This window comes from Corvus brachyrhynchos, unplaced genomic scaffold (assembly GCF_000691975.1).
Source record: "Corvus brachyrhynchos isolate BGI_N302 unplaced genomic scaffold, ASM69197v1 scaffold101, whole genome shotgun sequence".
Classification (NCBI taxonomy): domain Eukaryota; kingdom Metazoa; phylum Chordata; class Aves; order Passeriformes; family Corvidae; genus Corvus; species Corvus brachyrhynchos.
This window is the reverse complement of record NW_008237239.1, coordinates 16,002,099-16,014,925: the sequence shown is the minus strand read 5'-3', so window position 1 is coordinate 16,014,925 and position 12,827 is coordinate 16,002,099. Positions and strand designations below refer to the sequence as shown.

The 12,827-nt window shown below is 36.2% G+C and overlaps 1 protein-coding gene across 1 annotated transcript in view; it reads right to left on the bottom strand.

Annotated features, from left to right (window-relative positions):
- Positions 1–12,827, bottom strand: part of SPATA17 (spermatogenesis associated 17) — an 88,259-nt gene that overhangs the window by 25,385 nt on the left and 50,047 nt on the right. Inside the window, 3 exon segments of the mRNA XM_008630340.2 lie at positions 5,574–5,704; positions 5,706–5,723; positions 10,901–11,104. Coding sequence (XP_008628562.2) covers positions 5,574–5,704; positions 5,706–5,723; positions 10,901–11,104 — 353 coding nt within the window.

The window sequence follows — 12,827 nt, the reverse complement described above, 5'->3', positions numbered from 1 at the left end:
AAAATGGAAATCTACAAATGGCTGTATTACTCACTCATACATAACCTGAGAAGGACCAAGGGTGGCTATGTCACCGATGATGAAGGCCAGCTGCACTGCTGCCAGGACCCCGCTATACTGAACCTAACTAGCATAAAAAGACCTAGAAGCCTTTGCTTAGTAGCCAGACCAGGACCTGACAGCTGCTAGTGGTGTGTATTTAAATTTCAAAGACGCACTAGATATTTGTTGCTAGCAAAAACAAAAATTGCTTTATCTCTCCTCTCATCCTGTCTTATACCTTCCCTCAACTATTAATTTCATCTTTCCAATCCTTTTTCCCCTCACATGTTTACACTCCCCCTCCATGACTTTTGTTCCTGCATTCCTCACCTACCATTTCTTCCCTCTATTCTGTCTCTTTTATTGCAATCTCTCTCACTATTTTGACAGGAGATGGAAGAGGCTTTTACATGCTGAAGGTTTTCCAATTGGATTGGCAGAGATGACAGAAACAGCAGCAGGAGCTGGTTTCTAGTGTCTGTGGCAGTGTGAGAGGAGCACAGCAGCACAAGCAGGAAGTAGAATTTGCCAGGTCCATCACTGACTGCTGGGCAGCAGTGTCCCAATGTTATATGGTACCTACCAACAGGACACAGGACAGAGGCAGTGACCTTTTCTTGACATTTAAATGACCACAAAAAAACAGAGTGGTCCTTCAGTGTGTTCTCTGAACCTGCCCAAGAGGCAAAATCCCAGCAGTCTACCAGAGGGAGCAGGTAATCCTGATCCCAGAAATGCTTCAAAACATACCCAGGCTTCTGAGAAAGAACTGCCAGATATACTGCTGGACTTCCATGCATGCGGCACTGCAAGGGCACAGTAAGAAATATAAAACCCCAAGTACTGCTTATGTGTTTTTTCAAATTTTCCTATTTGTATGTACCTTACATCTTTGTTATTTAGTAGAAAAGATGCCAGCAAAATATTAACTCTATGACATTGTTAAATTTTTATCTAAAGTATTTTTATGCAATAGCAATTCAATTGATTTAATTCAAATAAGACAATTTTATCTCACTTTGAAGAACTCCATGAACAATTAGCTCCAAACAAGCCATGCTTCTCTATCAGGAATCTGTGAATATTTTATCTTTTTTTTCTTTAATAAAAAATGACATTAATTTTAAGCTTTCAAATTTGGATTAAACCTAAAGTAATTTTTTCATCAAATCCAACAGTGTGTATCTTTTCACTTGGGGAACTGAGAAGGAAACATAATGGTTTTCCATAGCAAAACAACTGCAGCAGGGCAGACATTATTTAGTTTATAATGCATGTATATTAAAATCAAAGTGTTAGATACAAGAATAAAGATGGAATATTTTTCTTAACATATCTAGTCCCCTTATCTTTAGTGCACTATTTTTGCCATGAGAAACCTACTCGGGTGCATTAGTACAAATATTGTTTCTGGTAATATACTAAATACACGGTTTATTGAAAAAGTATCAATCACTTTGATTGTAACATCAGTAAATCTAAAAATCCTCTGGCCATTTTTATTTAACCCCTGTCTGTGATAATGTAAAGTGGCAAATAAAAGCACAGCCTAGTTCTTGTAGGAAGTAAAAGAGATCTCTTCTGCAGCAAATTCCGGAACTTCTTAATTATACACAGACTTATTATCTGCATCCCCAGTGTTATAAAGTACCAGAACTTCATTAGAAAAATTAAGATGGAAAAATGAAGGCGCTACTTCGCAAATTTCCAGTGGAAATTAGCTGGAAGAAGCAGAGGAATACTGGATCAAAAGAGGGTAATCATGCTTAACTGTGCCCTAGAGCATCCGCATGTATAATACGATTTGCACAGTAACTACCTCTCCTATTACTGCTTGTTTGGAGTATTCTGTGTTAATGGGGTTAGCTAATTTAGTATTTTAACTTAAAAAGACTCTGCTGATTAATAAATGTTGCACACTGTGCTAGTAATTAAAATAAATGGAAGAGTTACAAATAGAAGTTGAATTGTTAAGAAAACATTATCTGAAAATATATGATAATCCCTGTTTATCATAATACAATAACAGTCTGGAAAATATGCAAATGGCTGAAGTTGCAAAGCATATGACAAACTAAGTATAATTTGAAAAAAGTTTTCAGATGTGTTGTATTTGTATGACATAAAATGTAGTAGCCATTTTCACTGCAGCTAAGTCAGAAATACAGTAAAAGATTTTATAACTCTAGAAATTAAAGGATTTTTTAAAATCCTAAATCTTAAAGCAACTTGCATTTTAAGTTTTCTTACCATTACCAACAGGCAGCTCATAACATCGATGCTCTCCAAGTACAGAGTTTATTTAGGTCACTGATTTCTCTGCAAGTGTACCTGTCATGCCCAGCACAGGGTAGCACAGCAGCACCACAGCTGCTCATAAAGAAAAGCACAATCTTGTTGAGAATAAGCCCATGAGGAGCTGGGTGCTGCAGTAATCACACAGCATGGGAGAGGCAGGGGGTGCAAAAAAGAGTGAACCAGTGTGACCAGGACCAGGCTGTGCATCTCCAGCACAGCACTGAGCACAGACATAGCCAGAAGCTGAGATGATGTTTCTGATGTCACACCAGAAGACTACAATAGAAACCAAAGCCTTACACTATTGCTATCACCACACTGCATCTCGTTCTGATGTTTGCTGACTTCATAAAGATGTTTAATAGTATACTTTGAAGTATGAGGCATATTATGAGAGACAGATTTCATCAAAGTTAATGAAAATAATTGACATTTTTGTTCTCTGGAAAATTAGGCCAGCAGGCAGCTGCACGCAACTGAGGAAAGAACTTTCTATGCTTCGTCTAAATCTGCTGGATCCAGCAGTTGGTGTCTCAGACTAGACACTATATTAAGTGGCCATCCCAAAGGAATGCAATTGTCATTCCTATCCAAGTGGAGGGGGAAATCACTTCATTTGTATGAAAAATAGCACAATAAGGTAGTAACAGCTTCAATTACATGAGAAAAAGGAATCATTCTTATTAGGCTGGATTACCCAGTTGCTCTTTCATTACAGAATAGGAAATTCCAGCAGTTGCTTTAAGTAAGCATAGTATTCTGTTTTGGTTTCATTTGTACTGTTTCTGCCTGCCTCAAACTCTCTCACAGCTTTTCCAAATTTTTTCTGCATTTTATCAAAAGTAAGAACTTTTTCAGAGCTTGCAACACTCATCCTATCATCCTGTAAACAACCACTTTAAAGAATCCTGATAATTAGAAGTGTGTGGGAATTCTGAATGTTGTTGAAAATTTCAGGTCCACGCCAACAATCTTTCAGTCTCAAAAGACACCACACAATACTCACTCTGGAAATATACATATCAAGGATTCAGTCTGTCATTTCATGCAAACACAAGCTTTCTCATCAAATGCCGCATACTTCTGCTGCTCATTCTCTCCTTATTTTCTAAAACAGAAGAATAATCAGCATAGGAAGCACTACCAGGAAGAAATAAAGTCCCAAAGTACACAATTACATAGCAAGAGACAGAAATTTGTCAATTCATAATAGACACTGCTGAGAAAAAAACTACTGTAGAATCTGAGTAACCCTTTGCTGGCTCCTCCCTGGAGACCAACATCCCACACAGCAGCTGCAGCATTACTAGTGAGCGTTAGTCCTGGCAATGACCTGCAGCTCTGTCATCACCTTTTCAAGGTTACAGATGTGACCCTCGCATGCTTGGTTGAATAAGAAGCACAAATGGAATGATCACAGCCTGAAAATGTATAATACACTCTGCATTTAGTGTGCATGAAGCTGAGAATCATTGATTGTTAGGACATTGCTTCTGTGCGTTAAGGATGGCACTAAATGTTTCCTTACCCGTAAGTTAAATAAAGACTCCATATCAAATAGTATCTACCAAAGGTGGAGGCTCCAAATTTAAACTGTACAAGACCAAATTTTCACAATTCCCTCACTGAAGAGTCAGTGAAATATTTATTACAAGGTCTGACCTTCTGAAACTGTTGACACAGTGATGTCTGGGGTAAACTTCATCAAATAAAGACTGGGCAATGTAGTCATGCCTATAAACGAAGGACATCATTTATCCTTAGTTGTAATGCATCAACCAAAACTAATTCAGTGAAGAAAACACTTTAAATGAGAGATAGAATATTAATTACTACCTACTGATAGGGGTTCTTTTAAATTTCACCAGCAGAAGTTAGATAAAAAAAATGAAAAGAAAAAAAGCACGAATTTAAGGTGAGATGTGAAAGTTAAGCTGCTTCCTCCTCACACCAGTACATGAAAGAATACAGAGAGGAATAGAAAAGGGAAGTATATTTGTACTTGTAAGTGAACTCAGTTATGATTTTGGTATGAAGGAATAAAAAGTGCTATATCTAACTAAATTTAAAAAAAAAAAGACCACCAAAAACATGGTCCAAAAGTGAAGAAGTAGTCTAAAATATTTTTTTTTTATTTCAAAATTGGTTTTGAATAGAATTTTCATTCAAAGACACTATTAATATTAAATAAGGGGAAATGGTCCAACAATAAAAACATAGAAGCTAAACCATGTAAACACAATTGATTCTGGCACTCTTGTCCCAGTCCTGAAGCTGACACATAGCAATATGGTACTGATAAAAAAGCATGAAACAGATAAAAGATAGCAAAACATCATGTGCCAGTGAAACAGTGGATCACAGGCTGCTCATGAGGAAAAGTGTTTTCCTTCTCTCTCAAATTCTGGTATTGAAGGGTCAAAGGATTGCTAAGAGCAGTGAATTCAAGGAAAAAGGTGACAAAACATAATTCTTTTTCTAGTTAACTACAAAGACAGAGAAGGTGACTTAGCAGGCTTTTGTTATGATAGGATAAAACAGAGTTTAACAGTCCATTGTGTTAAAAAAAAAAACAAAAAGAAGGAAATATTTTGGCAATACCCTTAGATCTATTGGCTCAGATGCCTTAATCCTTTGTGATAGATTATGCCTGTATTTGAGATTTTATGGAAAAGAACTGGCCTGTCTGACACTATTACAGATGCTATGGCTTAGGAAATCAAACTTCTTCAAAGATGATTCCAGTTTTTATATCATGTTCTAACGTGCAACATATGCTCCCTCCGCTTCCAAGTGAGCCGTGGTACTCTTCTGGGAGAGAAAACAAGTCTCATTGGCATGCAACACCATTTTTTCCTCCCATAACCAGTAAGCTCCCAGAACAAGAAAACTCAAACAGTATTTTTTCTTTGGCAAGGTGCATGTGGCAAGACAGAATTTGCATTTGTTTTCTTATTTCCCATTAAAGCCATCTGTTGCATCACATATTATTATTATTACATGTTCTTCTACAGATTCATAGATATGGACGGCACATGTCACACAATTAAAAGATAGGTCTCTGCCCCCAGCAGTTTATAATCTAAGGACACAGAATTTAGAAGTATATACATAAAATGTTTTCTAGCAAGCTGTCAGGTTTGACATTTCATTTTGTCAGGCATGAAAGGTTTCTGAAAGCGATGGAATGAAGAAAACACTCATAACAATATAAGAAAAACCAAAAAACTTACTCATTGTCATGTATGGGATTTCTCCATTCCCCTCTGGCCTTGGCTGGTGGTGAATTGCTTGATTCTGCTACTCGCAGGGTTGGCTCCAAAGGCTTGTAGCGCTGCCGCACCACTTCAGCAGACCACTTCATCAGGATTGCGGAAAGGCCCCTGAAAGGTGTAGGATAATGTTAATGTTTTATTTGGGGGTTACAGTTCTTTTCTTTCCCTCTTTTCTTCATGGCACATCACTGTGGAAACAGACACAGAATGTTTGAGAAGTGTAGCAAGACTCTTCTTCCAAAATAAATAAAGCAGCTCGTTTTGGTAGAGACTTACAAATAACATAAAGGTTGATAACAAACTCTAAAGTTTCAAAGAGAGTGAGAAATGTGCACTCCAAGTTTACTTAACTACCAGTAAATACTTAGTATTTAAAAAAATATATTGTTAGAACTGATTAGGAAAACTTAATTTTTCCTTAGAAAACAATAGTGGTGAAATAAAAAACCAGCATGAACTATATCTAAATTCTTCTTAAGTAGAAAATTTAAGTATTTTACTTTGCGTAGAACAAACCTTAAAGAACATGCTCTTTTCAATGTAACTATAAAGCTACCTAGAAGGGAACTTAATGTATGACTTAAGATACAATTCTTCTAACAGAATTCAGACTCATGACTTCAGCAGTATAGGCATACAGTCCATTTTCAGAAAGTCTAATTTCACATGAACTTTGTTATTGTTAAAAAATACATGTGTCTTTTTTTTTCTCCAGACTATATTGTTTAATAACCAATTGTATCAGTATCTACCATTTAAGAACGTGGATAAATAGCAGCAGGAAGTCCTCTCCTGTGCTGCTGAAGTGACATATCCTATATGTCTCACTTTTAGTATTAACTCTAAAGAACTTACCTGGAATATAATTAGTGCCATGTGCCACTCAGGACAGTTTAATGGCAACCCTGGACTTAGAAGTATTACTAATTAATTTTTATTTTCATCAGTGTTGATCTTGCAATGAACTAGTGAAACCTTTTGGAACTCTAAACAGACAAAGAATCCTAATCACAGCCTTTCTTCTTAAAGACATCCTTCTTTAAATAGGTTATCACTAACAAGTCACAGCTGGAGTTACTGCAAGCACTGAGTGAAGACTGTGGGGCTAATAAAAAGAAATGATTCACGCCTCATTTATGTTCACTTATGTTTTACATTAATAGAAACCAATAATAGGAACCAGTTACCATAAAAGTCATGGACCGTAAATAACACAAATGGCAAATAAGTATCATCTAGTACTTTTCACAGCTGGACAGGAGGATTGCTATATTTGAAAGTAGTTAATGGATTTTTATTGGAACTTTACTTTTTAAAGGCACAGCACCAAGGTTTGGAGATCTTTTTAAAGGTCCCAGTAAGCAAATATGCATATTTACACTTCTTGTAGGTATTTTCTTTCTTCTGTTTTCTAAGTCTGATTAAAAAACTATGTTCAATTAAAAAGAAAACAGAAGTCTTTAAAAACAGAATGAAAAGTGTTACCACCCATGAGAAAATAATCAATATTAGAACAGGTCATTAAAACTAGTCAACAATGTTCTAGTAATACATAACCTGATGATCAAGTCATCAAAACATTTAAAATTTATAATAAAAAAATGAATATGCTGTTACAAGATGTTTGCATTAAGTGGATATATGGAGGAAGGAAGAAAGAAAAGTACACTACCAAATAATACCAAGATATGTTTGCTTTTAAAAGTAGTCTTTCAGAATATCGTATTTTTTCTTCATTGGAAAACATTGACTCATATTCCTCCAGGATAAGAGCCAAATCAGATATCCAAGCAAGGGGTTTTCCCCATCTTTAATTTTTGAGACCTAACTAGGAGTTAGATACATAAAAAATCCTATATGAGTCTATAGTTCAAATAAAATTACAACTACTAATAGAAGGAGAGGGGGAAAGGATGTAACTAAGCAAAGATCCATCAAAACACGGCTGTGTCATCATTAATGAAAGCTGGGTATATATATCAGACTACTAAGAAAATTCTGAGCATTCCCTGGAGATTTTTCCTTTCCTCTGAGTCATGTATTTGAAGAAATTTACTTAGTAATATGGACCTCAGGAATGTATCTTAAATGAAGACCTCTAAAACACCCACGTGTCTATTTCCATTTTACAAGATCAAGACTTGTGGAAACTGTGGTAGAATGGTGCTTAAAAATTTTTCAAATTGACAATGCTTGCAAGCATTTCGGGCATCCTGCTTCAAAATGGAAATCTTCCTGGGGAGGTCAAGCTAGGAAGGGAAGAGAAGGAATCAACCAACAATTTTTACACTGAAGGAAACTCACACAGCTCTATGCTCTATGTTTGGAATTTGTACTGAGTAGCATAAATCAAGATTCTTGATACCCACTGGTTTGCCAAATAAAGGTTAGCAGATCAGCATTCTTGGTACTTTACCATAACATCAGAAACTCATGATAAAAAATACAATCTGAATGAAATTATGCATTCCTCACTGTCCCTATTCCACAACAGATAATAGCATGCAAAAAATCTAAATGGTAGTGTGCATTCTGTTATTAATACCTTTTAAAGAATAGATGACTAATTTTAGCATTATCCGTGTTTCTATCAAACTGTAATTCTAGTTAACTCAGTAATAAAAATGATAGATCTAACTATGTATAAGCATCATTAAAACCTTTCTTTTAAACACACTATCTTACACACACCGAGCTTACCTATTAAATGCCAAATATCCACTTCCCTAAGAGAAAACTGAAAGATAGTCAATTTTTTTTCTTTAAACATATGTAATTGACATCCTCATATAAAATATCCAAACCTATGGGCAATAAAAATTTTAGATACCTGAAAGAAAGTAACAAGTGGCTCACAGTGAGCCAGACAGATATTAGAAAAAGAAGCTTGGTGCCAAAAAGTGTTACCACAAAGAACTAGGACACAAGTATATCTAGTAATTAAATTTCTTATTGTCACACCAGACAACTTTCAGGATGGTGTGTTCTGATGGGTTTTCCTTTCCAGCTGTTTCATCAGCTCAAACCAGTGTCCTTTTTCTTAGACATACAACCCTAAATTGTCTAAGTGTTGTGCAGGGATTTAGCCGTGTGACTCCCATTAACATCAATAAGAGTCGGGCAGCTAAATCCACGCGCTGTGCTTTGAAAATTTACCCCACAGTGTACATCCCAGGGTGCTGAAAGGATTAAAGTATTATATAGTAAATTCCCTCTTTGAGGTGCAGAAAATAAACAGAACTCTTCTGTTTTGTTCTAAAAGGCTATCTGTGCATGACTGCTGTGCATGAGTCTGAACTTAGAAAGGTCTATAAAATATTCCAAATCCAAGCAGAAGCTTGTAAGATACTTTGTATACAGTAAACCAGTTTTGCAAGAGCACCTTAACAATGGAAGAACTGTGAGTTCCTTATTTATTTAAAAGCCTGATTCCTGCACCATGTCCACAAGGCAAAATCTTTCTTATCTCCTGAGAGACAATGCAACCAGTCATATCCTGCTCAAGGACTGTCATAGCCCCCTTGGTCCCAGAAGGTAAAGCTATAATGTCGTGTTTATGTCAACTGCAAACTCCCTGATCACCCAAACTGCTTGTTGGCTCACTCTTTGTCTCAATTCTAATGTGAGTCAATGAGGTCGTTCTATGAGGAAGCTCAAGCGGTCAAGGTAGGGAGAACACAAGGAGGGAAGGACAAATGTGGGGAAATGTCCTGAAGTTGATTCTTACTGTTAGAAGCGGTGGGCTCACCTCTATTTCTCCAGAGGTGTTCTCACAGGCCTGCACCTTCTTAAAATCATAGAATCAAAAAGGTTGGAAAAGACCTCCAAGATCACTGAGTCCAATCTTTGACCAGACACAACCTTGTCAACTAAACCATAGCACTAAGTACTATGTGTGATCATTTCTTGAACATTTCCAGGGATGGTGACTCCACCAGCTCCCTGGGCAGCCTGTTCCAATACCTGACCACCCTTTCAGTGAAAAAATCCTTCCTGATGTCCAACCTGAACATCCCTGGAATAGTTTGATGTTATGTCCTCTTGTCCTGTCACTGGTTGCCTGAGAAAAGAGACCAACCCCCATGTGACTACAACCTCCTTTCAGAGAGTTGTTGGGTTATACTGATTCGAGTAAAACACCATTAAAGATATACATACATTGCTTATTGCTCAAGTTGCTACATGTCTGCAGATAGGTGATAGCTTCACTCAAAGTTACTAAGAAGGACTCATTTAGAAGCATTGCCTTTCTAAGCAAGACACAGGGAAGGAAATTTAAATATAGAATGAAGTACAAAAAGGAAAAGTGTCAGAGGTTCTGAAGAGGTTGTGTCACTCGAAGTGAAACCAGATGGAAAGTGTATGTGTGAGCTAAATAGAAGATTCAGTAGATTGGGCAAACTAAAAAATTCTTCAGAATAGAGGGAAAGACAGAATATTCCTATCCCAAAAGTAAAGGTTATCAGGCACAGACTGGCAAAAGCTAAATGTCACTGTCATCAAGTGTGGAACACAAAGGTCTTAAAAGGTTTTCTGCTGTATATATTGGTCACATTCCCAGCAAGTTTTGATAATAACGTGGCAAAAGCTGTTTTGCCATCTTGTGAACCATTCACTGGTGCATTGCCTCACAGATGTCCATTACATTACAAAAAAGAAAAAAATCTACCTGCAACATATGGTGACATCAACTGAAATTAAAATTGAGACCATCATGGTTGAGAATGGAAGCTGGGCAACTTCGCTATGATGGAGCACAACATGTAGAAATAGCTGCAATTACAGCTGGCACACACCTATTGGACACGGGAGGGAAGGAACTATTCTGAACTGAGAGGATGCCTCAGTCTTCATATGGAAAACAATTGCAAACAGAGGAGAAAGTTATCACAACTACTTAATTTGTCCTACCACCTTTCATTTCTCCTTTTTAAATTGATTTAAGATTGTAAATTAGTATTTCTAGCTATAATGAATCATAATATTGATACTCTGTTATATTAGGTCATACCTTGGAAACATCATAAATTATGCTTTTATCCCAAAAGGACAAAAACAATATATAAAGAACCATATTTCCCTGTTTTTACATAACACATAGATTTCTTTTTCCTTAAGTCAAATCTGTGTTTAAGACTTTATATCTTAAATGCAAGCACTAGTTTTATATTTAAAAAAGAATCCACAAAATGGATTTTCAGACCTGGTGATCCAACTTGAGATATTCTGTGACTATGATAAAAGATGTGAGCAAAAGCTGCCTCAGAGTCACTGGCAATTGTTACCTGAGGTTTCTGTCTGTCAGTAGGTAGCAGAGGCAGTTCTGTGACGAAAGCTGGAGGTTTTTTACAAGTTGGCCAGTCATTGAGCCCATAGGCAAAGGGACTCTTCACTTGCTGTTTTCTGTGGGTCAGTGGCTTTGACTTCCGTAGCAGCAGTTCCATTGGATCTGGGGATTTTCTGAATGGTGAATTGTAGATGCCTGGAATCTGAGCAGAAGATGGGATTATCTTTGACTTCAACTCATTTAAATTTCTACATACACTAGGAACAAAGTCAGACAGTAGCACCTGCAGCACTTTTAAAAGTAAAACAGTCATTAGTTAAGGAGAAACAAAGAGAATTTATGGAATACCAAAACCCAGTAATTGCTTTTTTCCCAACAGAATAGCCACAATAAGTTCCTGAATAACTATTACAATGTGTTTGGTCTTAATGGCATAAAACATGTGAAAAACAAAAATTTAGCACAATGATTTCTAAATTGTGACAAAAATTGAAAGGTTCATTTGTCACTGAATTTGATTATTTCTTTTTTTTTACATTACTAATTGTATCACTAGTGTAATACAATATAACAATTACTAATATAAAACACACATTTCAAATTCTGTTCCAGTAATCTACATCATTAACAATCTGTGAGTATCTGGACAGTCACAATTATGTGACAGACTGTTCCCCAATCATACCTATATATGTAGGGATTTTATCAGTTGTATATAAACAATTCCCAAATAGACATATGTGAGTTTACTGAATTAATTATGAACTGTTAAATATGAGAATTCCTATTCCATATTGCACAAAGCCACTAAATTTCCTATAAAACATATAATGTATGATTAAAATACACAAAAATTAATTTAAAGCTACTGAGTTTCTTTAAAGATAATTATATTTTCCACAACGGTATACTAAAACTTTTAAAGTAGACTTGCTCAGTTAAAATATATTGTCCTTTGCTTTTATTATAATTTCTAATTACTAATAAATCTTGAATAAAAATAGTAGGAAAATAAATCAGTTTCAAGATGCAGGGAAGTTAAGGAAAAGAGTAAATGTTTAAAATCTTGTATTGCTCCTTTGGAACACTACTGAGGACCCGTGAGAAAACTATGTAGGGCATCAGCCTGCCCACAAAGTATTAAACTCTTGGGGCTGAGAGGATTGAACACTCCCCAATTAGCTCTAATGCATTTTTCATTAACATATCCTACTGGGAAGTTCCAGTTCCCTGTGTCAAAACAATTAAATAAGGCACATATAAAACATACTGTCTAATGGACAAAAGTATTCAGAGATGGCAGCTTATTCAAAACACTGTTGGGGTGTTCAAAATTTTATGGACTACATTCTTCAACTCTCTAAGTGATATGGATCTAATGACAATTTATTTTGTTCCTCTGTTATATGTTCCCCTCTTAGTGCAAACCCTACAAATAATTTCACTAATGGACTAAATGTACAGTGGGAAAGAAGACACGAATAGAGGTAAATGGTAGAAACGTATGCCAAACAGCCACTGGTTGTTCCTCCAGCTCTTCAGGATGCCAAATTAGAATGGCAGGGATCCATGCTTCAAACAGCAGGCAAGCAGAATCACTGGAGTGAATGTGGAATTCCAGGTCCATCTCTATGATCTGCAAAGTCCAGCTGCAACTTAATCTTTGGTTCTGCAAGCCTGGCTCTTACTCACATAAACATCTCATAAAGTTACAGATTCTCCTCGTGCTGTTATTATTTTTGTAGTACTTTATGCATTGTTATATTGCAATTTCCTTATCAACCCAGTAGAGTTTTGCTTGTGAACACTTGGTGACCTGTAAGTGCTGCATAAAGACAAGTTCCACATCTTGTCTTGGAATTTATTGCACTCTCCCACAATTATTGAATGCATTCACACCATATACTTGTTACACAAGTTCTCTC